The sequence below is a fragment of the Bradysia coprophila genome, unplaced genomic scaffold, assembly GCF_014529535.1.
Source record: "Bradysia coprophila strain Holo2 unplaced genomic scaffold, BU_Bcop_v1 contig_232, whole genome shotgun sequence".
Classification (NCBI taxonomy): domain Eukaryota; kingdom Metazoa; phylum Arthropoda; class Insecta; order Diptera; family Sciaridae; genus Bradysia; species Bradysia coprophila.
The window spans coordinates 4,515,397-4,542,668 of record NW_023503493.1 but is presented as its reverse complement, the minus strand read 5'-3'; the positions used below and the strand labels follow the sequence as shown (position 1 = coordinate 4,542,668).

Sequence of the window (27,272 nt, the reverse complement as noted above, 5' to 3'; positions counted from 1 at the left end):
GGTTCTTGCTGCACCTCTGAGTAAAATTAAGTCCTGGACAATATTACCACCCAAAACCAAACGATAATATCGTCCTGGGCGATATTATCGTTTTTTTAAACGATAGTATCGTGCTGGACGATATTATCATTTAAGAAAACGATAATATCGCCCAGGACGATATTATCGTTTTGGACGATATTATCGTACAGAAAACGAAAATATCCATTAGATTTTCTAGAACGGTAATATCATCCAGAAAACGATAGTATCGTTTTCTGAACGATAATATCGTCCAGAAAACGATATTATCGTCCAGACAATATTTTAGAATTTTCCAATTTAGACGATATTATCGTCCTGGATGAAAATTTTTTGGACGATAATATCGTTTTTTTGAACGATACTATCGTCTAAAAACGATATTATCGTTTTTTAGACGATAGTATCGTTTTTTAGATGATAGTATCGTCCAAAAAAACGATAATATCGTTCCTGACGATATTGACGGTGTCGAAATGTCCTGCCTCCGTTGAAACGAATGAAGTAAAAGATTTTGTGTATAACAGTAAGGAACACTTTACATAAATTAAGTACCATGTCGCCTACAGTTTCTTTCAACTTTTTATACCAGCAACAATTGGACAAAAACATGTTCTGCTACATATAATCGATTCAGTGAACCAATGAACATGAACAAGCACATCAACGTTCCCATATCATACCTACGGTTTTAGAGTTACATTTTATGTGATTCGGTTGAGTCTTTCATTTAATCGTTTTTCATGAAATTGGATTTTCTTTTCGCTGTGTACTCTTGAATGCACTTTTACGATGACTGCATTCGAATCCAAACATTTGCCCAATACGAATCCATTGATACAGTTTTAAGTTGAGATCATTCATCGCACCAATTAGTGCGAGAAATCTTTTCTCTAAGTTTTTCCAACGTATTTTTGGTGCTTAGTGACAAAAAAAATGCCAGCAACAGCAGTGCTGGTACTATTGGTGTTGTTCTTGTGTTACATTTATCTGAAGCACATCTTCACCTACTGGGAACGTAGAGGAATACCACAACTGAAGCCAACCATTCCATACGGAAATATCAAAGAAATCGGCCGATCGACACAGATCTCCTTGCTGATACGCGATTTTTACAATCAAACCAAAGACAAATATCCGTATTTCGGCGTGTACTTCTTTCAACGGCCAGTCTTGATCGTCAACGATCCGAGCGTGATCAGAAATGTTCTGATCAAAGACTTTAAACATTTCCAGGACCGTGGCATTTTCTACAACGAACGGGATGATAAATTGAGCGCCCACTTATTTTCGCTGAATTTTGATAAGTGGAAAATTTTGAGGAATAAAATTTCGCCAACATTTTCATCGGGCAAAATGAAATTCATGTTTCCCACAATGTTAGACGTTGGCCAGTCGCTGCAACAGTACATATCGGTACAGACGATTGATGGGGAGTGCGTGTTGGAGATGAAAGATATTCTGGCCCGATATACCACTGATGTTATCGGGAAATGTGCCTTCGGCATTGAGTGTAATAGGTAAGTAGTTGCCAGCGAGTCAAGTGTTGATATTGTCGGACTGAAGTTCGAGTATCGTTGTGAACTAATTCTGATGGCTTGGTATTCTGCTCGGAATCTAATTTTTTCTTGTATTTCCAACGTTCTCGTCGTTACCAGTCTAACCAATCCCGATGCAGAATTTTGGCGTATGGGAAAGCGAACCTTCGAAGCGCCAAGACACAAACCAATTATCACATTTTTGATCGGCTCATTTAAGCGGCTCGCTGTGATGATACGAACAAAAGTTATACGGGACGATGTGAGTGACTTCTTTCTGAACATCGTTCACGAGACAGTCCATCATCGGAAAGCCAACGACATCCGAAGGAATGACTTCATGGACATTTTGATTAACTTGACCAATCAGGAAGAGGGATCGCTAACCATCGATGAAATAGCTGCACAAGCGTTCGTGTTTTTCCTGGCCGGATTTGAGACGTCTGCGACCAGTATGACTTTCGTGCTGTACGAATTAGCGCGAAACATGGACATACAGCGGAAGGCTCGTCATCAAATTGTGACGGTTTTGGAACGACACAACGGGGTGCTGACGTATGAAGCAATGATGGAAATGAGCTACATCGACCAAATCATAAATGGTAGAACAAGAATTGAAAGGGTACACCATAGCACTGGTCCAAGCATTAACATAGAATCAGAATGAACTTCGTTGATGTGAGTTAAATCAGGCAACACATGCAAGTCTGATGTCTGAGATACGAGGGGTAATGCTAGGAGAAGTGCTATGGTCATATCGTAAATAATTTTAAAATTTGTTGAACGAAAACTCTCTTTGTAGAAGGAATTCGTAAGAATCCGCCCGTTGGAGTCCTTATCCGCAAAACGACCGAAGATTATCACATCCAAGAGACCAATCACACCGTACCGAAGGATTCAACCGTAATAATTCCGGTGCTGGGCATCCATCGAGACAAACGATACTATCCGAATCCGGACAAATTCGATCCGGAACGATTTTCAGCCGAAAAAAAGGTAGAGAACGACAGAATGTTCCTTGGATTCGGTGATGGTCCCAGGAGCTGCATCGGTTACCGCTTCGGCATGGTGCAGACTCGAATCGGACTCATCAGTTTGCTATCCAAATTCGAATTTACGAGCTGCAGTAAAACGATGGGAGAGTTGAAATATTCATTGAGAAATGTTATTCTATCACCGGAAGGCGGTATGTGGTTGAAGGTCAGCAAGATTTAGCTTTACAGAATCAGGAAAAAAAGTTCCTTTAGAGTAGTGTCTCACCTGCAAGAGATATGTTGTAAAATGCACTTGAATTGATGATTGAATAAAGGAGCTGCTCTAGACCTGTGACTGAAGACTGAAATTACCCTCGTAGCAAATCACTCCGTAATTGCGCCAAAAATTTCAAATATTCGGATTAGAACTCGTACTGTAAATCCGGTCAATTCTCATACAATTTCCCTTCTGTCACTTCTGTCATGAAAACCTATCATGGCGCATGCGCCGATCTCTCCACTGTCACACTCTACACTCAAGTGTGACTTTGTCAAAACGTGTTTTTGTTTACATCGCGTTACAATCCTATCGAAATGGCCAAATTAAGTTGGTCAGAGTTGTCGAAACCGCTCAACCAACATCTGTTGGAGGTGATCAACGGTTTCGGTTTCGATAAAATGACTCCAGTCCAATCGGCAGCAATCCCACTGTTAATGTCATGCAAAGATGTGGCCGCTGAAGCTGTCACAGGTTCTGGCAAAACACTTGCGTTCATTGTACCGACTCTGGAACTGCTGCTGCGACGTCATCGCGAACATCCGTGGAAACAATTTGAGATCGGTTCGATTATCATTTCGCCGACACGGGAACTCGCTGCCCAGACCAGTCAGGTACTCGACCAGTTTTTGGCACATCCGGAAATCCCATTCCAACAGAAACTGCTGGTGGGCGGCAATAATGTGGAGGAAGATGTCCAGTATTTGAAGAAAGTTGGAGCGAACATTTTGATTGCAACGCCGGGACGTTTGGTGGACTTATTAGAGCGAAAGAATGACCTCAATTTGGCCGGTAATGTGAAGAGTTTGGTGAGTAAATGATCGTGTCATCCCGCGACTCCGACAACTAACGTATTCCATTCTAGGAAATTCTCGTACTCGATGAGGCTGACCGACTGCTCGATTTAGGATTCACGTCCGCCATCAACACAATTCTGAGCTACATGCCTCGGCAACGTCGTACCGGATTATTTTCGGCCACACAAACGAAGGAAGTGCAGGATTTAATGCGAGCTGGTCTCCGGAATCCCGTGATGGTCAGTGTCCGTGAAAAGGCAGCCACAAGCACTCCACTGCTGTTGCAAAATTATTACATGATCGTTGAGCCGGAGAACAAATTCGCCAAACTGTTGGATTTCATCGACCAAAACAACATCCAAAAGGCAATGCTGTTCCTTCCCACCTGTGCTTGCGTTGAATACTGGGCCGACGTGATACCGAAGTTCATAAAAGATCGCAAAATCCTGTCACTGCACGGTAAGATGAAAAATCGTCGGGCAAAAATTCTGGAAAAATTCCGTCAAACTCCCAAAGTCCTTCTGCTGTGCACTGACGTTCTTGCCCGTGGCGTGGATATACCCGAAATGGATTGGGTACTGCAATGGGAACCGCCATCGAATGCGGCCGCATTCGTTCATCGAGTCGGTCGAACGGCACGACAGGGTCACGACGGTAATGCACTGATTTTGATACTGCCGACCGAGGACGCGTATGTGGAGTTTTTACAGCGAAACCAGAAGGTTTCCCTCAAATCGGTTACCAGCGAAGCGACCAGGAGCTACGAGGATGTCAACAAAATACTGCACCAAATCCAGATCGACGATCGAACGATTTATGACAAAGGAAACCGAGCGTTTGTGTCGCACATCCGAGCTTACAGTAAGCATGAGTGTAACTACATTCTCAGAGTGGCTGATTTGAATCTGGGACGAATAGCCACTGGATACGGGCTGCTCAGAATGCCATTGATGCCGGAACTGAAGAATGTTGATTCGAGTGATTTTGTTGGACCTGCAGATGCTATCGACTTTTTGACCATCGGTTATAAGAACAAAGAGAAGGAAGCGTCACGGAAGCGAAAATTAGAAATTTACCAGGAAACGGGACAGTGGCCCGGTTCAACCAAGAAATTCCAAAGGAAGACCGAAGCTTGGTCGCTGAGCAAGCAGAAAAAAGTCGAAACAAAGACGAAGAAAGAGGAGAGAAAGGGGAAGAAGCAACTGAAAAATGCAGCGCCCAGTGAGCCGAAGAAAAAGAAACGAAAGGGCGGCTACACGAACGAAGACATTGAGGAACTGGCGAACGATATTGCGATGTTCAAAAAACTGAAACGAAAGAAAATTAGCGACGAAGAGTTCAATAAGCAAATGGGAATCGAGGATAGCGATTAAGAATTGATAAATTGAGGTGAGGAATAAAAATATTTTCTGTTTTCGAATCGAATGATTTTTCATTGACTTGGCGCTAATAAAATGGATCCGAAAGCGGCGTTTTCTAAGTCATAGTCATTGAATCTTTTACTTCTTTTGCTTAAAGCATCGCCTACTGTTTCATACCAGGTTTATTACTTCACTAGTTCTAGCATAGATAACAGGTAAAGCTAGAGTTCAACGTTTATCATTGTCTAGTCAAGAACAGATCATGGCCCTACGTTAGTGAAGGGCCGTGACGCAAGTCCGTTCACACTGAAAAATTTGACAAAAATTTTTTTTCGCAGGACTGAGGAACATATATACACGAACTTTTTGACTTTTCCCCCTTTGCTCCTACTACCCCCAAAGTATTTTATTCGTAATCTGGGCGTCCATACGAGTTCAACGAGCTATCACACGCCTCATAAGGTTAAAATTTGGCCGAGATATTAAATTTCAAAACTTTTGAATTTACCGGTGAATTTGGCTGAAATTTTCAGGGTATGTTAAGGACGTAATTCTAAGAAACTAATTTGAAGGAATTTTCTTAGAAGCTTATAATTTCGGAGCTATGAGCGTTTTGAGGCATTGAGCTATATGACCCATAACTCAGAAAATATAAAAGATAGAAAGTTCGTTTAAAAGACAAATTTATAGAGTTTCAGATTTTATTCGATACGTGTTTCATGGTTTTCCTAAAAAGTCGTCTATTTGGGAGCTATGAGCGTTTTAAGTGCGAGCTATGTCAGCCATAACTCGGAAAATAAGGCAGATAGAAACCTCGTGTAAAAGACAAAGTTATAGAGTTTTAGATTCTAGTCGATACGTGTTTCATTGTTTCCCTAAAAAGTCGCTTATTTGGGAGCTATGAGCGTTTTAAGCGTGTCAAATTTTCGATTTTCGTCAAATGAAAGCTGGAAGATTCAGATCAAAGAGAAAGTTATACAGTTTTGTAAGAAGAATATTTTCGTTCAAACTGCACAATATGATTGTCTATTATCTGCGACCAATTTCTAAAAAATCACAACTTACAAATGAGCTGATATCGCCCAAAACCAGTGGAGGTGTGACGCAAGTCCTGTTATTCACTTACAAAAGAACTGATATCGGTGTAGGTGACGCTTACAGATTCGACACGCAAAAAGGTATGCGTCATAAAAATGGCAGCTGATGAGGAAAGTACGCGAAAGGCTTATCAACAAAAATTTACCAGAAAAATTTTAGGAAGAAAATTATAATAAAAAATATTGCGTCAAAAAGTGGCAGATGATTCGGCTTTCTTCCGTTTGAATTCCATTTTTTAAAGGAATATATTTCCCAATTTTAAAAATTTTCCTTCCTCAACATCTGCCCCTTGTGACGCAAACTTTTTTATTATAATTTTCTTCCTAAAAATTTTCTGGTATGATTTTTGTTGCAATCAGTTTAAAAGTTTATGAGTACGCGATTCAGCTGAAGCTTTTGGATAGAATTAATCCGAACATGTCAAATACGCAGCACGGCTTCAGACTGAGACGTTCGGTAGAAACAAACTTGCTAAATCTTTCCATTATAGCACACGAAGCATAATCAAGAAGAAAGCAACTCGACATCTTCTATGGTGACTTTAAAAATGCATTTGACAAACTTTGGCATCGAATCTTCATTAAAAAAATGAAATGGTTTGGCATTGGAAAAAGAACCAGATGGTTTTTTGAATTTCTTGTTGGCCAGCTGTTCTATGTTGTAATTGGTGATGTCAAATCTAGGACTTATACAGCAACTTCAGGTGTTCCTGCTGGAAGTATTCTTGGCCCAACATTGTTCCTGATTGGTGTTAATGACATTGTGGAGTGTGTCTCATTTGCCCTTCCACTTCTATTTGCGGATGACATAAAATTGTTAATGGAAGTTGGTTCGTCGGCTGATTCAAGACAACTCTAAGCTGACATTGACAACGTTTTGAGATGGAGCGAAAGGAACAGGCTTCCGTTATTAACCTGGAGAACTGAGGAGGGCTCGCAACTGAAACATTGTTTCTAATGGTAAGAGGGATGAGACAGTGAACGGCATAGTGAACGGACGTGTTTATACGTCGCTCTCTGAAAGTGTTTCTTTTGTGCTTCTTTGTGTACATAGATTTGTGATTTTGTCTAGTTTTGTGCTGCTTTTTGATGTTTTCGATGTTTCTTGGCTAATTTTGTGTGGTCAAATAGTGAAATAATTTAAAATTTATTGACAAAATCAAAATCGTTTGCTCGTGAACCACTTTTTCTTTGATCAATACAATTCTTGTACAATTCTATTGTTCTCTTTTGTTTACGGACATGTGCTTATGAACAGCGATGATTTTGTTTGGATTTACAATGAAATTTCTGGTACAATTGTTGTACAATCGTTCGAAAGAACTCTTCGCCGTATGGCTCTATGTCGGGACTCTTAATGAACCTGATTCTAATGATCCACGGATCTCTTGCCTGATGGCTCATGATATTATTGAATGTGTAAACTATCTAATTGTTATTTACAGCTGTAGCGGTACTTGGACTTCTTTTGAGCAAAACTAAGTTAAAATTCATATTGAACAGTGAATTTGGTTTGTAAGGAAAATTTCCATTGGAAATGCAGAATGATATTTTTATCGGTACAAACGGTACAGGCTTTGTACAAGACTTTTTGTTCTTTTTCATATTCAGACATGTGCTTCAGTGATTGTAATGCTCGATGATATCGTTGCCTTAAAAATTTCACTGCTGTTTCTGTCACTTTCATCATTAAATAGATGAAGTAATGTGTTGACAAAAACATACTCAGGCAGAGCCTGAGGAAATAGATCTTTGCAATCGGAGGACATTCCGAGCTACACCGTTAGTTTGGGATAGTCCCATACAACAGCGAATGTCTAACCCAACCCCAAAGCCAGTACAATGGGCCCAAACAGAGGCCCCCGTGCGTGCTCTACGCTAGTAGAGCGGCTTACTTTAATAAAAAAAAAACCTGGAGAAATGCGAAGTAATCACAATAGCACGAATCAACGATCCGCATTACGTTACGTACTTTATGGGGGATCTTGTCGTTGAAAGAAAGCAGGAAGTTCGAGATCTTGGCATCCCGGTCGATGTGAAGTTTACACTTATCGCACACATGGAAAGAAGTATAACCAGGGCGAGACAGTCAATGGGTTTTATTAAGTCTGTATCAAAAGGACAGTTTGGCACAAGAGCATTGGTGGTGCTGTATAATGCATATGTAAGGTCATTCCAGTTTTGACCTTACGTATGCATTATTGCGTCAGTTATTTGGGACCCGTACCAACAGAACTACAGCAATGACATCGAGTCAGTTCAAAAACAGTCTGTTATGTATGCATTGGGAGACACAAACCGTATTCCGCCGTACAGACTGGAACCATACGAAGAGCGATGTAAGAAAATTGGACTGGACAAATTATCTACACGCAGAAAGATCACAAATGCTCTAATAGCATACGACTTGTATAAGAAAAGAATCAATGATGTGATGTGATCAGAAGACAGCAGCATCGATCGTTCACAAATGATAGACCACTGGCTGAAGTTGTCTACGAGACGAGACGAACCGTTGGCAAAAATAATCAGACTAGTGAACAAATATAGTGGTCTTATGGTGTTAAGTCGTAATGAATTTAAGGCGAGAGTGAAAGGAAAAACTGAAGGAAGATGACGAGGTTGTGGATGGCGAACTTTTAGGTTGATTGGATTGATGTTATGTGTTCATTTTGACTGTAAAGACTGTTGGTGTTTTAATTTTTTCAAAGTTTTGACTAGTAATTTAATGTTTGTAAAACTTGTAAAATTTGTATACAGCTGATATATTTCTGCGGTGAATAAATGAAATTGAAATTAACTCGAATTTTGTTGGATAATTTCGTTATAAAACAAGGCATCAGAACAGTCGGAGCGTTTGCTGCGACTTAGCCCCGTACGACCCGTAATCCTATTTCGTCCGTAAGCATAATACGTCCGTAGCCGTAATACGCCCGGAACCCTAATACGTCTACAACCATCTAATGCGTCTGTTACCAAAAGGCAAGTCAAGTTGGGCATGGTCAAATTTACTGAAAGTGTTCATTTTTAAAATTGCGCATAGCGCAATTACGAAAGCCCGTACGAAGTACCTCTCAAATAAAACCAACAATTTACGACATTATTTTAGAAACCCAAAATTTTTTGCTAACTTTCCATTCAGTATTCAATTATCTCTCAAATGAAACAAAAACAATCAAAATCGGATGAGATTTACTCGATTTATGTGCAAAAAACCACTTAGGGCCGAGTAGCGGCCTTAGTCCAAGGGCCCAAATTTGAAACTTTTTTCGCCACGTTCTTTTCGGTATTCATTTACCTTCCATAAAAAACTAAAACTAGCAAAGTCGGATGAGATTTACTCGATTTATGTGCAAAGAACACTTAGGGCCGAGTAACGACCTTTGAGCCCTCCCAACAACCGTTGCATCTTACCCAAAAACAATGTTCAGCAACTTTGTTCTACTCGTGAATACCTTTCATTTGATATATCACAAGCAGCTATTGCGTGCGTATTTCGGTAGATATCGCCGAAAGACTGAAAAACACCTATAGGGCCCTAGCTCTGGAGGGGCCGACCCTACCATGCCCATTTTCGAACTTGACCTTACTTTTGTCGATACCAATCGGGGAAAAAAAGAATTTTGAAAAAAGGTTGCGATTTACTCAAGCTAGAGGGGTCACAGACGGACGGACGGACGGACGGACATTTTTTTTATTGCGGATTCGTCATCTATGAACATAACCAAATGCTTTGCCCTTACTGTCTGCTTCCAATTCGACGTGTTACAAACGGAATATTAATCTTATAAGCCCCCAGTACTTCGTACGGGGCTAAAAAGGATCCGAGAAACGTTTCTTTTTTCAGGAACACACCACTTTTGCAACTGCAAACAATGATCATTGAATTACATCTGTAAATTGGATGATGGTTTTGTATAAGTGGAATGATTGAAATGAACTTACACTGACAGTCTCAGCCGTCGAATTATATTAAAGCAATAAATCAATGAAATGAAATCAGATCTTTTGTAAGTAAAGTACTTGCGTCACTCTATCCTCTTTTAGGGGTTGTTAGAGGTTTTTGTCTGATATCATTTCTTTTGTAAGTATGTTTTGGTGAACTAAATCTTCTTCTTCTAAAAAAAAAGAACTAAATAACCTGATGGAAATCGTAGAGAAACCACCTCGAATCCCAAATCCTGTGAACTACCATGAGAACAGGTTGTCCATGTCAAAAATAACCCGATCACATCAAAAAACCTGATGGAAGTTCATAAATCCTAAAGAAACCACCTCCAATCGCAAATCATAGAACTACCATGGGCGCCGAAATTTCGTTTTGCTGCTGGATGGATTTCTAACGGTATGATGAGGATGAAATAATTCTCATCAGTAATGGATTCCAACTGTACTCGTTCCATGTGTCCAAGGTTATCGTATTTTCTTAGAAATGTAACGGATTCTTCCTTTAGCTCTGGATCCTTTTGGAATCTTTTTTCCAAGAGCAGGAATCGCCTTATGGCCTTATTTGTGGAGTTGCCCAGCACTTACGGTTCTTTTATACAGTATTAATAGATCCGAGAATATCCGGATATCGTAGAATTTTCGCGACTTTTTTTTGTCTTTTTGTGACTTTCCGTGACATCACATTCAGAAATCCCTGAAAAGACTTGAGGGCATACCACTAAATATCAGGCTGATTTGACGAGAGACCTTTAATTCATAAGTTAAATAAATCAGCAGTAAGATCAGCAGGCACAAAGATTGAATTGAATGAGGTTGGCTATGCAAATCGAAATTTGTTCATTCCATAAAGTTAACTGCTCCTCTCGATGGCCCTACTTTTACTTTCAAAAAAATTAACCGTTCCAGAGGTCGTGGGATGGCATACTGACTGTCCTGTCCTATTAGTAATCACTGATCTTGCACCAACTACACCAACTCAATAAATCTGTTTATGCGACGACAAAAAATGAAGCAGAAAAAGATCTCTCAACTGACCAAAGTAAAACGCATCGCGACTGAGTGTGACATTTTCTCTTTTTATTAAATCTTAAAATGCTACAAAAAATGGTTGAGAGTGGGTTAGTTAAAGCGACAAGTTAAATGAAAACGAAAGCATTTTCCGCGAAAATCGAAAGTGAAAAACCGAACCTAACACATTCCTCGATCTTGCACACGCTTGCGTGGCGCACATCGAATGATATTGTCCACCCGCAATATCATTTCGGCTGCTTCCGATGCGGACAGCAATACCTGCCGCTTCACCACGAATGATTCGGTGATGCCCAGCTCTTTCATGTCGCCAGTTTTACCATTTTCCATGTCCAATCCGGTGAACTGTTTACCTTGAGCGTGCGATGCACGAAGTTCGGACACCAGTTGTGATGAATCGTAGCCGGCGTTATCGGCAATGGTTGTTGGTAGTTGGAGAAGAGCTCCTGTTAAGAGGGGAACGAAAAAGGTTTTAATTTCTTCAGAAACGAAATTCTATTTCCTGGAACTTACTAGCAAAGGCTTCCATGGCAATAGCTTCCTTGCCCGGTGTTTCGACAGCCTTTTTGAAAATGGCACAGGCCATCAACGCTTCCGAACATCCACCACCATAAACAATGCGTGTCTCCTTAACTGTAGCAGCCAAAACACACAACGCATCATGAAGGGAACGATCCGCCTCGTCGATAATTTGCTGTGTGGCACCACGAATGACAATTGTACATGCTTCTCCCAACTTAACGCCGCTGAACTTCAACAGAATGTCTTCGCCAATCATCACCTGTTCGATGACATCGCATTCGCCCAACTTGACCAATTCGGGATTGTCGAATGTTGAGACGATTTCGCCCCCAGTGACCAGGGCCAAACGTTCGATTCCGTCGAAATCGGCATGCTCGATGGCCATAACACCGGCGTCGGCGAACAGTTGTTCGGGGTAGTTGTAGATCAATTGTCTGTAAGGAGAGAGAGGGTTCCAATCAGTTTGTCAGGACTCCTACACCTTGTGTCCCGATTGGGCCAGAAAATGCTTTGTCAGTCAGAGCAGCCAACTCACCTGTTAATGAATACGTTGCACTTGTGTGACAAGATTTTGTTCACTTTGTCCTTCATCTTCTCCTTCTCAGCCAATTCCAAATCGGCAATGCGAGCCATTGAGTCGACTTTGATGGTCGAACCGAACACTTTAATTTTGTCGGTGTCCATGGGAGTGTTGGCCAACAGGATGGTGGCTTTCTCGATGCGCTTCGGCTGGTGAACGCCGGGTTTCTTGTCCAACAGAAAACCATCGTCCAAGAAGGAATCTTCCAGTGTACCTCCCGTTTTCTTGATGATGTGAATGGCTCTCAGGTCAGCAGATCCTTTCAGGCGTAGCACTGCATCGACGGCCAATTTTGAGAAGAATCTGTGGGAAGCAGACGATTTCAGTTGGTCATGAACTAACTTCAATTGGACACAATGGTCGCAACAGGCATAATGAACGGTGGACTCACTCTTTGTGTTGACACAGAATTTTCGAGCTCAATGTCGTCCGGGCAATGTTCATCAAATCCTCTCTGAACGCATCCACGTTACTTGAATGGTCCTGAGCGAACTTAGTCAACGCGTCCAGCGCAACTTCAACAGCCTGTCGCCATCCGGCAATGATGGTTTGCGGATGCATTTTTTGTTCGATCAGTTTTTCCGCCTCGCGCAACAATTCGCTGGCTAATACTGTAACCGATGTTGTACCGTCGCCCACCTCATCGTCTTGGACGCGTGACATGTTCACCAAAATTTTAGCGGCCGGATTGTCGACACCAATGGATTTAAGGATGGTGGCTCCATCGTTTGTGACTTGAACGTCTCCACTGTTCCGGCCGTACGAGACTAGAATTTTGTCCATGCCTTTCGGTCCAAGAGTACTCTTGACCAAATCGCCGATTGTTATTGCTCCGATGAACGAGGACATGCGAGCTATTTCGCCCTTTTCCTCCTGGGCCTCATTCTTCAGAATGCGCACCGGATTCAATGACATTTCCTGCGAACAGAAAATTGCACAAAATTCGTTACCAATGTGACAGATCTCGTCATTTTGCCTAACAAAAATCGTTAAAAAACACTGAGAACCATCCAGAACATACACCTTCTGTCTCACGTGGTATAGGTTAGAAAACACCCGGCCAAACGAACGCAATATTCGCACTCATTCACACAGACTGGAAACATTCATTTGAATGTCCGACATTTATTGATTTATGAACACTGTTTTGATTGATGTTATTCGCAAATTTGAAGCAATTTCTTACCATTTTGATTGATTTTAAGTGAATACGATACCGACAACGATGATTCAAAAAGACACAGAAAGCGGAGAGAGTGTTGAATTTATGAGAGGACGGAGAAGGCGGAGAAGACAGATCACGAAAATAAAATGGAGATGTGAGCGGATTGTCCCAGCACGAATAATTGATGCGTAATTGCGTAGAAATCAGAGAGATGGGACAGATGCCGTTTATTGTTTCAAAGGTTTCAAAGTGACACAAACGTACAAAAAAGACAAAAGACAATTTCTTTTTGGGTTTAATTTAGCCTCCGTTTACGTGACAGATCGTGCCGTAATTAACTAAGAAAATTGAATCAAGGTTCTGAAGGAACAGTTTAAGGCGGGTGAACTACAAATTTTGACAATTTAGACATGTCTTGTTAAACACAAAAATTCTTTTCATATTTTTCATATCTTGAAGAAAAACATAGCTTACGCCGACCCGTACGAAACACCTATTCGTATCAAAAGCCTTTAATGTGAAACTCTTACTTCATTTTCTTCTCTGCTGAAAAACTATTCTCCCTTTAAAATCACTTACATCATCCACTCTTTGTCTTGTTATCATATACAATTAAATTGCCGGAGGCAATATAGACAGCCCCGTACGAAGTCAAATTTCATAAATTCCTATTTAAACAGCTATATACAGCTATATTTAACTATATTTCACTATACATAAACATTTCACAGATAAATATATGCTATTATATAGCTCTATATGCCTGTATATAGCTCAATATAGCTGTATATAGGTATATATAGATGTCCGTATATGGAATCCCTGAAACCCCACACACTTAACACATTATTTCCATGTTAACAGAAACTCTCTAAGTACCATTTTTCCCAAGATATATCACTTTTAATAAAATCCAATATGGCCGCCGGCAGCCATTTTGTTAGGAAACCGAAAATAGTACCGACGCTTTACATTCGTTAATACCTTTCAAACAAAGAAAAATTCATTTGTTTTCCCTGATTGGGTCAATACCTATCTAATAAAGCTAAAACAGACGAAATATGTTCAAATGTGGCCGACCTACAAGCAAAAACTGCTTGCCGCCCTGTGCCTGTTCCACACCAAGGGGTCTAACTCACGAGTCGGTCATCCGATTTCCATAAACTTTTTTTTTGTCGATCGGTATTGTAAATACCTTTTATTTGACTATCACTTACAAGTTTAACGTTTAAATGTCCGGAGATATCTTCGAAAAACCGTAAAGCACTTATTGGGCCACAGCTCGGGAGTGGTCGATCCAAAATCACTCATCTTCGAACTTAGCCTGTCTTTTGACATTACCAAACGGGAAAAAAAAGAATTTTCAAAATCGGATGCGTTTTACTCAAGTTATCGTGCAGACAGACAGACGGACAGACGGACAGACGGACAGACGGACATTTTTTTTCGCGGATTTGGCATCTCTAGACAACCACAATAGGTTTCCCCTTACTCAGGGAGTCCAATTCGACGTGTTACAAACGTATGCGTAAACCTATAGGACCCCAGTACTTCGTACGGGTCTAAAAATAATTATTTTTATCAAGTTACCATTTCAAACAATCTGTGATGAGTATGTTTAACAAAACCCGTCTAAATTGTCAAAATTTGTGTTTCACCGCCTTCGAGATCAACTTAGAAGTGTCTTAACCCGTTCTTTCAGAACAATTCAATTCACCAAAGTTCTGAAAGAACAGGTTAAGACAATCACGAAGGCGGGTGACATCAAGTCTGATGTGAGACACACTAATTACATATTGTATGAAAAGTCAACTGAAAACAATTTTGTTCGTAATATAAAGTTTCGCAGTTCTATTTGGCGCCACAGGACAATTTTGATGCGACCGCCTCCGCGGTAAAATCGAAAGTGTGTTACCCTCTTCTTTCACGACATTGTCATACAACGAAGCGTTGAAAAATATTTTTTATTCACTCAATATTCAATTTCTGACGCACACCTACACCATAAGGATTGATTTCCACTTACCAAAAAAGTGCTCAGTGTGAGAGACAAAATTTAGTTTTTTAATTTTTTGCTTTGTTTACTTAACAGCTTGCTCTCTAAAGGAGTACTTTTTGTTGAGTGGAAACAATACTGAAATTCTATCTCAAAAATTAATTTTCATTCACATCCATTTTCCAGTCGTTTTGACTCCGTTTTCCTGAAGAAGAGTTTTAAGAGTTAGAATTAAAACAATGTAAAAGTCACCGAAGCAATAGAACAATAGAAACGGCACTAAAATGAGAGTATAATAGTATAGAGGCAAAGTGGACGACTGCGAATTAACTTAATGGTCATGGTCATTGCAAAAGAGCAAGGTAAAGAGCCATGAACTGACATTAAGTGGAATTCACACGTACTCCGTTTTGCCTCCGTTTTCCTTGACAGACTTGTTTTCACAATAGAAAAGAAGCGAGTTATAAAGTGCTCCGTGTGAGAGACAAAATTGAATTTTTTCAATTTTTGCTTTGTTTATTTAACAGCTCCCTCTTTCCTGGCTGAGTTGTTACTGAGTACTTTTTGTTGAGTGGAAACCATACTTAAGTCTGAATTTACAGTTCGTTTTCATTCCGTTTTGCCTCCGTGTTCATAACAGTTGGCATTTCATACAATAGAGCACATTGTTTGATATGACAACTGTCACGTACACAGAGGCAAGACGGAATGAAAAAGGCCGACTCTGAGGCTACCCTAACACCAAAGTATATTAACAGTTTGTTTGAAGTCCAAATTTTGGACGGTTTGGACCGTGTGAACGGTGTGAACAAAAGACTATGAAAAAACCACTGGGAATTTGTTTCCACTCGATTTCGATTCCCAAGCGCAATTTCTCTGTTAAAATTGAGTGACATTTATGACAGCAGCTGAATGTTTTTCAGTGCAAAATATACTCGATAGATCGAACTTGGGATCTAGCAAAACATTTAGTGAAATTTAAGTAAAACTTGCCAAATGAGTTTATTCGACTCTGCAACAATTGTTCAGCTGGAAAGCATAGAGATTCTATCGTCCAACTGTCAAAATGAATCCCAAGGTTTGTTAATGTTTTTGTCAACACACTTCGCCTACTAAGCAAATGTTGTTATCAACGACAAATCCATCTCTGCAGAAACATTTCATGCAATCCAATCCTTCCCATTCAAATGCACCCTGTGCCCGCTGAAATTCAATGACAAACTGACCTTTCAATCGCACGTCCGCGACCACTTTAAACCGATTACATGCGACGACTGCAAGAAAACGTTCATTGGCGACAAACAATATTCCTATCATCGGAGGCACGTACACGGAACGAGCACAACAAATGAATCTGGACAGTGCGACGACGGTGCTGCACGGATGACAGTCACCCGATTAAAAGTGAATTCTCAGAAGAAATATGTCGACGACGACATCGATTCGGTTGAGATGGTAGCTGCAAACTCTGCATGCGATATCTGTGGTCGCCTTTTCATCAACGAAGCGGCAGTTGAACGTCACCGGAAAACCCATTCGAATGAGGGCAAACGATTCATCTGCCACATTTGCAACAACGGATTCAACAAGAAGACCAACCTGGAGTTCCACCTTCGCATCCACACAAACGAACGGTAATATCCAACAGGTTCCACTTCACTTCCCTAATCTCACAATTCACGCACTTCGTTCCAATTGCAGCCCGTTCAAATGCGACCAATGTCCGAAGGCTTTTTCCCACATATCCGGCCTCAATTGTCACCGGCGCATTCACACAGGCCAACGGTGAGTAAATCGAATAATGACGCGGTGCCTGATGTCGTGTAACTAACAAATAACTGTTTTACAGTCCGTACAGGTGTCCATTCTGCGCGAAGAGTTATGCACATTCGACGGATCTGAGGCGACACCGTCGAACGCACGGACAGGAAGAGGCACGTTTCAAGTGCGATCTGTGCCAGAAGACTTTCTTCGAAAGGAAATTTCTGCGAACCCACATGAGAACGCATCACCGTGATCAAGCCACGAGCAAATCGGGCTCGGATGCAAGACCAACAGCGATTGATAAGTTTGAGGAATGTATGAACATTGAGTACGTTGACTATGAATACATACAGAGCGACTGAATGAATGGAAAGGCTGTTGTTTTGACTCAAGAGGAATTTGTTGGAAATGAAAGGAAGATTGAGACCAAGCCTCGGTTCTGGTGAAGCGCCGTCAGATTGAGCTATTGGCACAGAAAAAGAGTTGCAGAAGAGTTACAGCCGTTGTAACTTACACGTTCAAAGGGTTGCAAGTCGAGTGGTTTACGCCTCGGGTCAACAGTGTTTTTGTCAATTGGGTAATTCACATGGCAGAAAGAAGTGATGATGACAGAGGAAAGACAGGGTTGAGTCTGTGCTTTGTGATTCCTTCTATGACGAAGCTGATTTTGCGCACGATCGCGAAGGAGGCAGGAGTGCACAGAATTTGAATCAGTTATTTGAATTCTTCGCGTAAATCGCTGATTTGACGAGGGACTGTTAATTCCTAAGATGGGCTAAGATTTGGGAAAGTGCGCTGAGATTTCCAACGGAAATCCCGCTTTACCGTTTCACTGGAAAAACAAGTCGGTTTTGAAGTCTGGTTTTAAACAAACGAAAATACTTTGCTGAAGCTCAGAAAATTTATTTTTCCTTTGACAAATGGGAACACTTACACTCTATTATTTACGTAACGAAAAGGCTCAATTCCACAGCACTTTTTCAAAACTTGACGCAAAGGCTAATGGAACGATTCCAGTTAATTTTTCATTACAAAATGTAACACAGATGCTCGGTCGGTTGATCGGTCGAGTCGAGTGTACACTTTCCCTTTTACGAAATAACTAAGCGTAATTTCTGTAGATTTTGTTGGAGTTGGGTGCAAATAGTCTTTATATGTCTATTTGCACCCGGGTGCAAATAGCATCTACCTCTCACTAAATCTCAAGCGATTTTTGTAAAAACTTTTTTTCCCTGAAAGCTATTGACAAGACGCCTAGTTTGAGCCCCATATGAGTAGCCTATCAGGATACCTTCTCCCTGTAGAACCGAGCGTTATACTTGCAAAACTACACCAAATGACACGAAACTAAATTTTTAGAATATTGTTGGTTTATTACTTAAAATCACCTCGATCAAACACATCTTTCGTCTTGTCAATACCTTTCATTTGACTTCGTACACAATATTTGAGCGGAAGCATTTAGAGATCTTCCGGGAACCCGTGTTTTGCTTGTTTTTGACTAGTACTAGTTTTACAAGCATATCTCTGCATGTCTTCGCTCAAAAATGGTGTGCGATCGACGCACTTCAAGCATTAGTGGTACTCTGCAACTTGACAGTGTGTCACACATTTGATGCAAAATAGTACTCTATTTGGCAGCTGTGACAGCTGTCGATTATGACCACGTTTGCTTGGAGTTTGCGATACATCAAATGAAATGTATTGACGATACAAATCTAAATATCTAAGTCTTAGGAAAATCGAGTTGGTCGACCAGTAGTTTTCCTGTTTTCCCGCAACTCATCGAAAAAACAGAATTCAAATTCTCGTTGGTGTGTCGGGTCTGCTGACGATTAGAAAAAAAAAGACAGATTTGTTACAGCAAAACATAGCTAACGCAACACTTTCCCAAATATAGTCTATGAAAAAAAATTAGCTGCCTAAATGTAGGCTGTACATAAGCAAGCACGCAACATTTGGGTTACGTTATACCAACGCACTTCAAGCAAAAGTGCTATTAATGACAGCTGCCAAATAGAGTACTATTTTGTATGAAATTTAATTCCCACTCTTTTTACAGTGTAAAATTTTGTATGGAGCACTGTCAAGTTTCAGTACCCTATTTAGAGTACCACTTTTGCTTGAAGTGCGTTGGTTATACGCATCATTTAGTGTATGTACGTATATTGTACACTTTGTTATTTACAGCAAAACAGCGCACAACAAATAAAAACTATTAAATTTTGGGAAGGTCAGGCAGATCGCCATTGTGCTGTGCCAGCTTTGCATCTTTTGGTATTTCCCGAATTATAAGCGAAAAACTGAATCTGCCTAAAATTGACCCTTCTAATCTCCATAATGTTCATACAGTTGGTTCTGCTGAAGGAACAAGCAATTTTTCGGTAAAACTGATTCAATTTGTGTTAGAAAGTACCACTGCCACATGGCTGCTTATAGAAATTTGTTAGGCGCAATTTATCGAGGCACAAAACCTTTGATTTAAACATTTCCAACACTGATGAAAAATCAATAACATTCTGAAGACTACATCGTTCGGAGCCCTTCGCTTGTTTGTCGCTAACTGTTCGTTTAAGAGATTATCGGCCTGCGGAAAGAAAATACGGCAAAACCTATCTCACCTATCCAGAAGAAACCCAGAAAAACTTGAAAAATCCTTCAAATTACTCAAATTCTAGAACTGATAGCATGGTATACCATGTAAAGTGATGGAACTTTAGAAACTAACATAATATAACATTAACAATCCCAAAAGTCCAGAAGGTAACCCAATAAAACCTCAGATATCCTTCATAATACTTACGTTCTAGAGCTGGGAACATATTGTGCATGTGCAGTGACATAATTTTAGGAACTGACCCACTACCACCTCAACAGTTCAATAAATCCTGAAGAGAATCCAAAAAAACCCAGAGATTCTTCAAAATCCTTAAATTCTAGAACAGGGAGCATGTTTCCGTGAAAATATGAAACTCGGTTGTTACGCCTTGAGTTACTAAAATTTACAGAAAATACAACTTTAGGTCGATTGAAATAATAATTTCGATGTATTTTTACATGAAGAACATGTGGTGACTTCACTGTTACGGACATATCTCCGGAACGAGCTGCCCGATTTCAATAAATAAAAACCGAAAACGTAGCTCTTTAAATTCTCTATAAACCTTTAGAAGAAAGTTTTTGCGAATTTACAGTCTTTCTATCGGTTTCAGAGATTTTCCTTTGAGAAAAAAATATTTTTTGACTTTGACCAATTTTTTCCGCCATTTTGGATTCAAATGTAAAAAAATAAATTTCACCAAAAAAAAATTAGACTTTTCTCTATAAATTATCCTTTGGAAGTGGATTGATATCTCTTCTCGCTTACGAATGAAAAATCATAGAAATAAAGGGACATAACGGCCGCTCACCAGAGAACCATTGAGCTGCCGTCTTGACCCCACATCAATTTAGAATCAGGAATCGATACGGAACAACCTACAATCATCGTTATAACGATTTCCAATGATGCACGAATTTTTGCCTAAGCAGGTCCACTACCAGAGCGAAGCGAGAGCCGCAAATCACACGAGTTTAAGTTTCATTGAAAACATGTGCCACTTTTTACCGTGTCATTTTATAGACAACGTTTCGAAGATTTTCAATGAAACTATCCAGAATTAAATCATCAATGAAAGATTTATTTGACCGTTCTAGTAGTTCTTCTTCTATTCTAAATATGTTTTTGTGAAATGTTATTATTATGTTATTTGATTTTGCCTTGTAAACAAAACCAGAAAAACAGAACCGAAATTAAGAGCGAAGCGAGGGCCGCAATTCACACGACTCGATTTTAATTGTGCTAATTTAGCACAAATTCTGAGTTCTCTCGTGGCAGGCTACATCACCACGAACATTTATCATTGTTACTCAAAGCCAACACTTCTCGACACAAAACGATGGTCCCATTTTTTCGCACAAATTTAGCGTTGTATCGATTCGTCTTCAGTTGAAGCTTATCCGATACACGTTACTCACCTTTATTCCACGTCCACACCACTACTTCAATGACGAGTACAATAGTGCTGACAATCCAACCATAAACGATAAAAATTGGAAATTCGAGTCTATCAGCCAGCTGCTTGTCTACTACTTTGTTGCGAAGAGCCAAGCTTATCATCTTTTCCACTTCATCGGTATCTTCTTTTAACCATTGAAGAAGCAGTCCCGAGCTGTGCGTCAGATGAACAACTTCGTTTATTTTGTCGAAAAAGAGAACCGCTTCGGTTGCTGGAAACGTGCAAAGTGTGTTTGACACGGTGATACCAGTATCGTAAAAGCCTCTGATGTTCAGTCGTCTTTGAACTCTAGAGATTATGTCGATATCGAGATTGCTCATGAAATACGCTGTCGAGGTGTTAAACTTGAAAAATTGAGCTTTGAAATTGACGACTTCCATCGCAGCAACTTTATTGCTCCAATCTTCATAGATGGAACGATGAGATACCATTTCAAGAATTGTTTCCAACCATTGTGGTATGGCTGCTATTGTTAGCGGTGAATTATAGATGTCAGTGAGTGTCTTAAGCTGGGGCTGTAGTACCGGCTTGGTCAGATAGCTTTGCAAACTGGACAGATAACCATTTACGACCACGAACCCTATGAATGTTAGCGGTCCAATTATGAACGTTTCGGCACGAGAAAGTCGTTGATAACGGATGGAACTGTTGTCATTGATCAGAAGTTTCAGAACGTCCATTAAACTTTCAAAGAAGAAAGTCTTCTGCTGTTTTATGTACCGGCAGACAGTCAACAAGAGTACGATTATGACTATTGCACCAGCCGAATAGCCAAAAAGTTCGTTCGTCGTCAAAACTCGAAGATAAGCGTAAAAACCCGAATATGGTTCAGGTTCGGGAACAACGATATTTTGTTGCACTACCATAAATGGGTATGCGGAAGATGGGGACAACTTTGTAGAGACGAAATCAAGTGCTGGCACGATGTCAATTCCATTCCGGAAATACTCGTCGAAGCTTTTGTAGTTGACGTTTTCGATTCGAAATGTCGCATTCATTAACTGAAACGCTGCCAGCCAGAATTGTTGGAAAGTTTTGCCAACAAATGGAGCCACTCGGAATTCGTATTCATGGTAGTTACAGTCTAGGCTTGGAAAAAACTCCGCGCACGTGCCTCTGTCTGTTACGTTTATCACTTCAAATTTCCCAAACGAATGGTAGGTGAAAACATTTAGCGAACTTTCAATGTTGGGGTAGGCCGCAGCCAATACGTTAACAATCAAGTGGTTCCTGAACCATAGCAAATGATGTCGTACGTCCACCGTTGTCGTGATATTATGAAAAAATATTCCAATCTTCAGATTTCGGTTGGATTGGTGAATTTTCTTTAGCTTTTGAAGTAAATTCACGTTTTTTCCGAACGTTGAACTCTCCGGAACAACAATCATGAATGAGCTTTTACTTCGTATTCCTTTTAGACCTTCCATACCTGTTAGTTTTCCGCTTGTACTCGTAAAAGTAAATGAACTTTGAGGATGTACTCCATTGCCCACAAAACGATTGATATCGACCGACGAGTCCACCAAGAAAATGTTGTGGTCGAACTTGAAGCAGTCGTTTAGATCGCCAATCAGTCTGACTTCCTGAGACATAACGGTGAGTAAGTTTACCACGGATTGAATTTCCATTGATTCTGAATGAAATTGTATCTGTTACTGACTCAAGTCAATGCGTAGCCGCAGCATAGTTTTATAAAAATGAAATAAATCGACAACTAAATTGTTCGTCAATTAAAATCAGTTTATCATGATTCATGATATAGGAGCGATCGTTCTGATTCCATTATTATAGGTGTGCATGCATACTGGAAGTGGATGAACGATTGTTAAACTCTACGCAGTGTGGATAGTGTGGACATTTCACGAAAAGTTTTTTCTCATTCCAAATTCCACCTGAACATTTACCATGACAATATCAAGTGCTAGTAATGTTGGGTGTGAGCGAAGCTTTTAAACAAACCTCTACCGACCAGACCTGACTAACAGGAAATGTTTTATTAAAGCAGATGGAGGTGTATCGTGGAAATTATACATTTTTTAGGTTTATCCACTCATCCAATACAGTTCATGTCAACAGAATTTGTGTGAAAACTTCCTTCAGTTTCTTTGTCACTCAGTCTCATACAATGGCACTGCTTGTGCGTACTTGTACTGTTTTACCACTATCACGCGCGTACATGTGACTTTAAAACCACTATAACATAAGCAGAGTGTTTGTATGAACGGACCAGCTGGTAAAACAGCTGAAGCAAACTAAGAGACAAAGTTAGTTGACTCGAACTGTAATTGCAGTCAACAAAATTACTATTCGGCATTCTGAACCAAAGTTGCAGCCATATTTGCATTGCTGAGACAGTTTTTCTTATTAACCCCCGTACCTTTCATGGGAGTAGGTCTATATAAGCATCGAAAGAGATTGTTCCTCTGTCCGAATTTTTAAATTTATTGGCTCCTTCGTTTGACCAATTTGATTTCTTTACAATGTAAGCCATCTCCGACGTCCGACTGGGAGAGAAATACTAGTAGTCGAAATAGTTCCACCGTAGTTCTAGGCTTCGGTCACATTAGATTTCAAACGATGACCCTACGAAGTACTCACAAAGAAAACATATTACGGTCGTTACCGAAAGACTTCTGACAAAAACCAGTGTGCTCAGTCATCGATTTTGAAAGTTAAAATTTTTCTCTAACTTTTCTCTGAAAGGAAACGCATGGAGAGAAAGCAATGTGAAATTTTTATTTAATCAAAATTTTGAGAGCGAATCTTGATCGACACAACCATTGTTATCATTTGTCTTTATCGTCCTCTTGTGATTTCGTTTCCACATTAGTCACCGTAGCTTTATTATCGGCTGACGATTCCACCAGCTTGTCAGCACGGTCAGTATACTTTAAGAAATTTTCAAGAATTGTGTCTGGATATGTCTGGATCATTTGTAGAAAGGGAAGAAAGTTTCAATGAGAAAATGAAAGGAAACATCGGAACAAATGTGTGAATCGAATTGGAAGCTCGATATGTTCTTATAAAGATGGCACTGCTGAGCAAATCCGTTTTGTTATAACCTTGTGTTTAGCTCTACAGTGTTATTCCAACAGAGATAATTTCAGTTTAATAGCAATGGACCCTTTGCAAATTTGTAGCCTACATTTAGGCAGCAAAACATGCTTTTTTTGAACCAAAGTTTTTTTTTGAAAAAGTAAGACCATTGAAGCTCGCAAAAATGTGAAACTTTTAAATGAAAAATTGGTTTGAAGGTGATAACTTCACCCACTTGGAGAACCTGTGCAGATTATGTAAATTTATGTAATCTGCACATTCTCCAAGTGGGTTAAGTTATGACTCACAAACCAATTTTTCCTTTAAAAGTAACAGATTGTTGCGTGCTTTAATGGTTTTACTATAAAAAAAAAGATTTTTGTTCAGATAAATCATCAAAAAACGAATATTCTTCCGCCTTAATGTAGTCTATAAATTGGCGAAGGGTCCATTGCTCTTAATTTAAAAAATAAAAGTTTTGGGAAATTTCTTTACATGTTATCTGTTATCGATACAGATACCGACAACGAAAATAAACAACAACCCCTTTAATAATGCGGTCTTATACAGCGAAACGTATGTTAAAATAATTGAAGTAAAAGATTTGAAAATACTTTCATCGAAAGAAGTTCCAGATCCGATAATATAATACTGCGGATATGCTTTCCCTTTGTGACATATTATTTACAAAACACAATACTCAAGCCTCTCCATTACTATTACATCTTACTTTATGATGTGCAGCACAATATCCGACTCCACATCCGGCCAAAAATGAAGGCTTCAAGAAAGGATTTTATTTTTAGAATAATCATCACTCTGTTCAGTCATTTTCTATGGCCTCACCAAAACATACACAATTTTCTTTGAACCATGTGTATGCTGAAATGATACCCACTGATGTACTATCTTGTGCGTCAATTGATGTCCTAAAACTGTTGTCAGTAATTTATTCATTTTCGATTGATAAATTTAGCAATTCAAATTCTAACTAATCTAAAATCAACAAAGTAAATTTTTTGACTTGCAGTAGTGTTGCGAGGCAAAGACGACATGATTTTGGGTACTGCCTCTCAACCGTGCTACGAACGCCTATCATCTCATTTGTTGCCGATAACGACTTCAAGTATAAATAACAAGCTCTGACCATTGCGGTCTTACATATTGCAAAAATCATGTTCAAAACAAATGAAGTAAAAGATTCAAAATTGAATGAAGTAATCCAAATACGATGAATTTTTTTGCATATATATCTAGCCTACATTTAGGCACAGATATCAATTAAACACCTAACTTTCCTCAGAGAGTATTTGCATGCTTCCAGGTGTGGCTCAGAAGGTACGTTAAGCCGATGGTCCGTAGTGCACTTGTTATTGGCCGTAAAAGGCTGTTAGTGAGCCAGAAATAAAAAAAAATGAAATCGATTGTTCTTAAGAGGCACCGGTATCTAGCTGAAATTGTTGCCTACATTTGCGTGTATCAAAAATGAAATTGATGACATCTTTTCATCAGAATCCTTTTCACAAAATGTACAACCGCCATAACGACGACGAATGCGTTAGCTTTAAATAAAAATTAGTTTTGGTTGTAGTCGTTTGAACAACGTGAGCGATTTAACAAAATTTTCATAAACTGCTCACGTTTCTCAGAGCCGGTTAAACTGCTAGAACCAAATCGATTTTCTTTTGAAAGCTAAGACATTCGTGGTCGTTATTGCGGTCGTACATTTTGGAAAATGAGTTTTGGTGGAAAGGTATCATAAACTAAAATCCAGTATTTAAAAAACTCCCAAATGTATACTTTCGACAAAGCATCGATGACTCTTAACCCATAAAAATAGTTTTTTGTGTTTCTGTTTTGGACGATTGTTTTTAGGCAATTTAACGAGTTGTGCATTCGAAAGTGCCTAAAAACAATCGTCCAAAACAGATACTCAAAAAAAATTTCATGTAAGGAGTCGAAAACCAGAGAAAAATCTCAAAACTCGCTCATTTTCAGCCCCGACACATGAAAATATATTTTTCATCCGTGCATAACTTTGAATAACCTTATTTTCTCCATTCAAATGCAGTGATATATTGGCGTTTTGTTGACGCTATCTCTCTGATGACAGTTAAAGTGAGAAAATTCTTATTTTTCAACTCTTGTTTTTCGGATGGGACGAACAACAGTTTCGCATCTTTGCAACTGTCATTTTGTTTGGATTTTGAAAAATGGTGAAACAAATTCACGCCGCGCACGTGAGAAAAATTATGTGTTCACCTTGCTTCGCTCTGGAAACAAACTCCTATTCTCTCCTCTCGGTAAGCAAATAACAATGTCTGACTCAAAACCACTAGAAAATTCGATATTTTTTTCACATTATTTGGAACCTGATCGACATCAAACTATTTTTTCATTTGTGTGGGTGTGCGATGTGATTAACCCTATTTCCTTCCCTCAAGAATCCATAAGGAAATTGTGTTTGGACGACGATTGGTCAAATGACATTTCTAAGGAGAGAAAAACGGCATTTTGTATCCAGTGGGGAGAAAATAGAACTTTTGTCACTTGAAATGTCACTTTGCTTACGTTTTCGAAAATAGTCTGGCGAATTGATGTTACGTTTTGTGGAGAAAAACGGTAAATCATTCCTCGCACATATGAAAATCGTTCACCTCTGGGATAAATAGGCAATTTCAACTCGCTTCGCTCTGGCAGAAAATATCGCTCTTGTAAACATCCTGATTGAACATCCTTCACAATAATTGTTCCGATCAAACAGAAGTAAGAAAATTGTTACACCTGCCATCTACAGGAGGTTAAAGAGCTATCAACAACTCAAACCATGGATGAAACATGAAACAGTAAAACTTATACTAAGCAAAATGAGTCCAAATCGGTGACTAATTGTCAGCAGTGAAGTTCCAGTTAATTTTGCATGAAATTCGCTTGATTTACAATATATTGTCCCAAGATTATAACCGAAACCGTTGATATTAAAATATAAACAAATTATCAGCAAAATAGAGATAATTTTGGTGTATTAATCTTCGATGGGAAAAATGTAGCTAAAATCAACATGCAAATTAATTCGCCACAGAAAATGAACCCATACTATCCATACGCG

The 27,272-nt window shown here is 39.5% G+C and overlaps 4 protein-coding genes and 2 long non-coding RNA genes across 6 annotated transcripts; 4 read left to right on the top strand and 2 right to left on the bottom strand.

The window, feature by feature from the left end:
- Positions 1-836: 836 nt before the first annotated feature.
- On the top strand, positions 837-2,881 carry LOC119076068 (probable cytochrome P450 6a23). The gene is made up of 3 exons (XM_037182711.1): positions 837-1,541; positions 1,680-2,161; positions 2,362-2,881. The coding sequence occupies exons 1-3, from the start codon at positions 958-960 to the stop codon at positions 2,772-2,774; spliced, it is 1,479 nt and encodes a 492-aa protein (XP_037038606.1). The 5' UTR covers positions 837-957; the 3' UTR covers positions 2,775-2,881.
- Positions 2,719-20,564, bottom strand: LOC119076183. Its single transcript, XR_005087553.1, has 3 exons — positions 20,202-20,564; positions 4,876-4,884; positions 2,719-2,729 (listed from the first exon to the last, which is right to left on the bottom strand). It is a non-coding gene; the product is annotated as an uncharacterized LOC119076183 (long non-coding RNA).
- On the top strand, positions 3,051-5,027 carry LOC119076043 (probable ATP-dependent RNA helicase DDX55 homolog). The gene is made up of 2 exons (XM_037182669.1): positions 3,051-3,619; positions 3,676-5,027. The coding sequence occupies exons 1-2, from the start codon at positions 3,128-3,130 to the stop codon at positions 4,978-4,980; spliced, it is 1,797 nt and encodes a 598-aa protein (XP_037038564.1). The 5' UTR covers positions 3,051-3,127; the 3' UTR covers positions 4,981-5,027.
- Positions 11,069-13,462, bottom strand: LOC119076057 (T-complex protein 1 subunit beta). The gene is made up of 5 exons (XM_037182693.1): positions 13,331-13,462; positions 12,536-13,062; positions 12,100-12,447; positions 11,556-11,998; positions 11,069-11,488 (listed from the first exon to the last, which is right to left on the bottom strand). Exons 1-5 carry the CDS (start codon positions 13,331-13,333, stop codon positions 11,202-11,204), a joined length of 1,608 nt encoding a protein of 535 aa, XP_037038588.1. The 5' UTR covers positions 13,334-13,462; the 3' UTR covers positions 11,069-11,201.
- Positions 11,895-27,078, top strand: LOC119076206. Its single transcript, XR_005087575.1, has 3 exons — positions 11,895-12,025; positions 15,344-15,351; positions 27,068-27,078. It is a non-coding gene; the product is annotated as an uncharacterized LOC119076206 (long non-coding RNA).
- On the top strand, positions 16,196-17,442 carry LOC119076120 (gastrula zinc finger protein XlCGF17.1-like). Its single transcript, XM_037182788.1, has 4 exons — positions 16,196-16,383; positions 16,459-16,939; positions 17,007-17,090; positions 17,155-17,442. The coding sequence occupies exons 1-4, from the start codon at positions 16,302-16,304 to the stop codon at positions 17,429-17,431; spliced, it is 924 nt and encodes a 307-aa protein (XP_037038683.1). The 5' UTR covers positions 16,196-16,301; the 3' UTR covers positions 17,432-17,442.
- Positions 27,079-27,272: the final 194 nt, after the last annotated feature.

Bases quoted from the DNA above. Each gene is read 5' to 3' on its own strand.
- LOC119076043 (XM_037182669.1), top strand. From the start codon at position 3,128: ATGGCCAAATTAAGTTGGTCAGAGTTGTCGAAACCGCTCAACCAACAT. The intron at 3,620-3,675 runs GTGAGTAAATGA...ATTCCATTCTAG, and splicing joins CCGGTAATGTGAAGAGTTTG to GAAATTCTCGTACTCGATGA.
- LOC119076068 (XM_037182711.1), top strand. From the start codon at position 958: ATGCCAGCAACAGCAGTGCTGGTACTATTGGTGTTGTTCTTGTGTTAC. The intron at 1,542-1,679 runs GTAAGTAGTTGC...CGTCGTTACCAG, and splicing joins TTCGGCATTGAGTGTAATAG to TCTAACCAATCCCGATGCAG. The intron at 2,162-2,361 runs GTAGAACAAGAA...CTCTCTTTGTAG, and splicing joins CATCGACCAAATCATAAATG to AAGGAATTCGTAAGAATCCG.
- LOC119076057 (XM_037182693.1), bottom strand. The intron at 12,448-12,535 runs GTGAGTCCACCG...TGCTTCCCACAG, and splicing joins ATTCTGTGTCAACACAAAGA to ATTCTTCTCAAAATTGGCCG. The intron at 11,489-11,555 runs GTAAGTTCCAGG...CCCTCTTAACAG, and splicing joins TGCCATGGAAGCCTTTGCTA to GAGCTCTTCTCCAACTACCA.
- LOC119076120 (XM_037182788.1), top strand. From the start codon at position 16,302: ATGAGTTTATTCGACTCTGCAACAATTGTTCAGCTGGAAAGCATAGAG. The intron at 16,384-16,458 runs GTTTGTTAATGT...CCATCTCTGCAG, and splicing joins CTGTCAAAATGAATCCCAAG to AAACATTTCATGCAATCCAA. The intron at 16,940-17,006 runs GTAATATCCAAC...TTCCAATTGCAG, and splicing joins CGCATCCACACAAACGAACG to CCCGTTCAAATGCGACCAAT.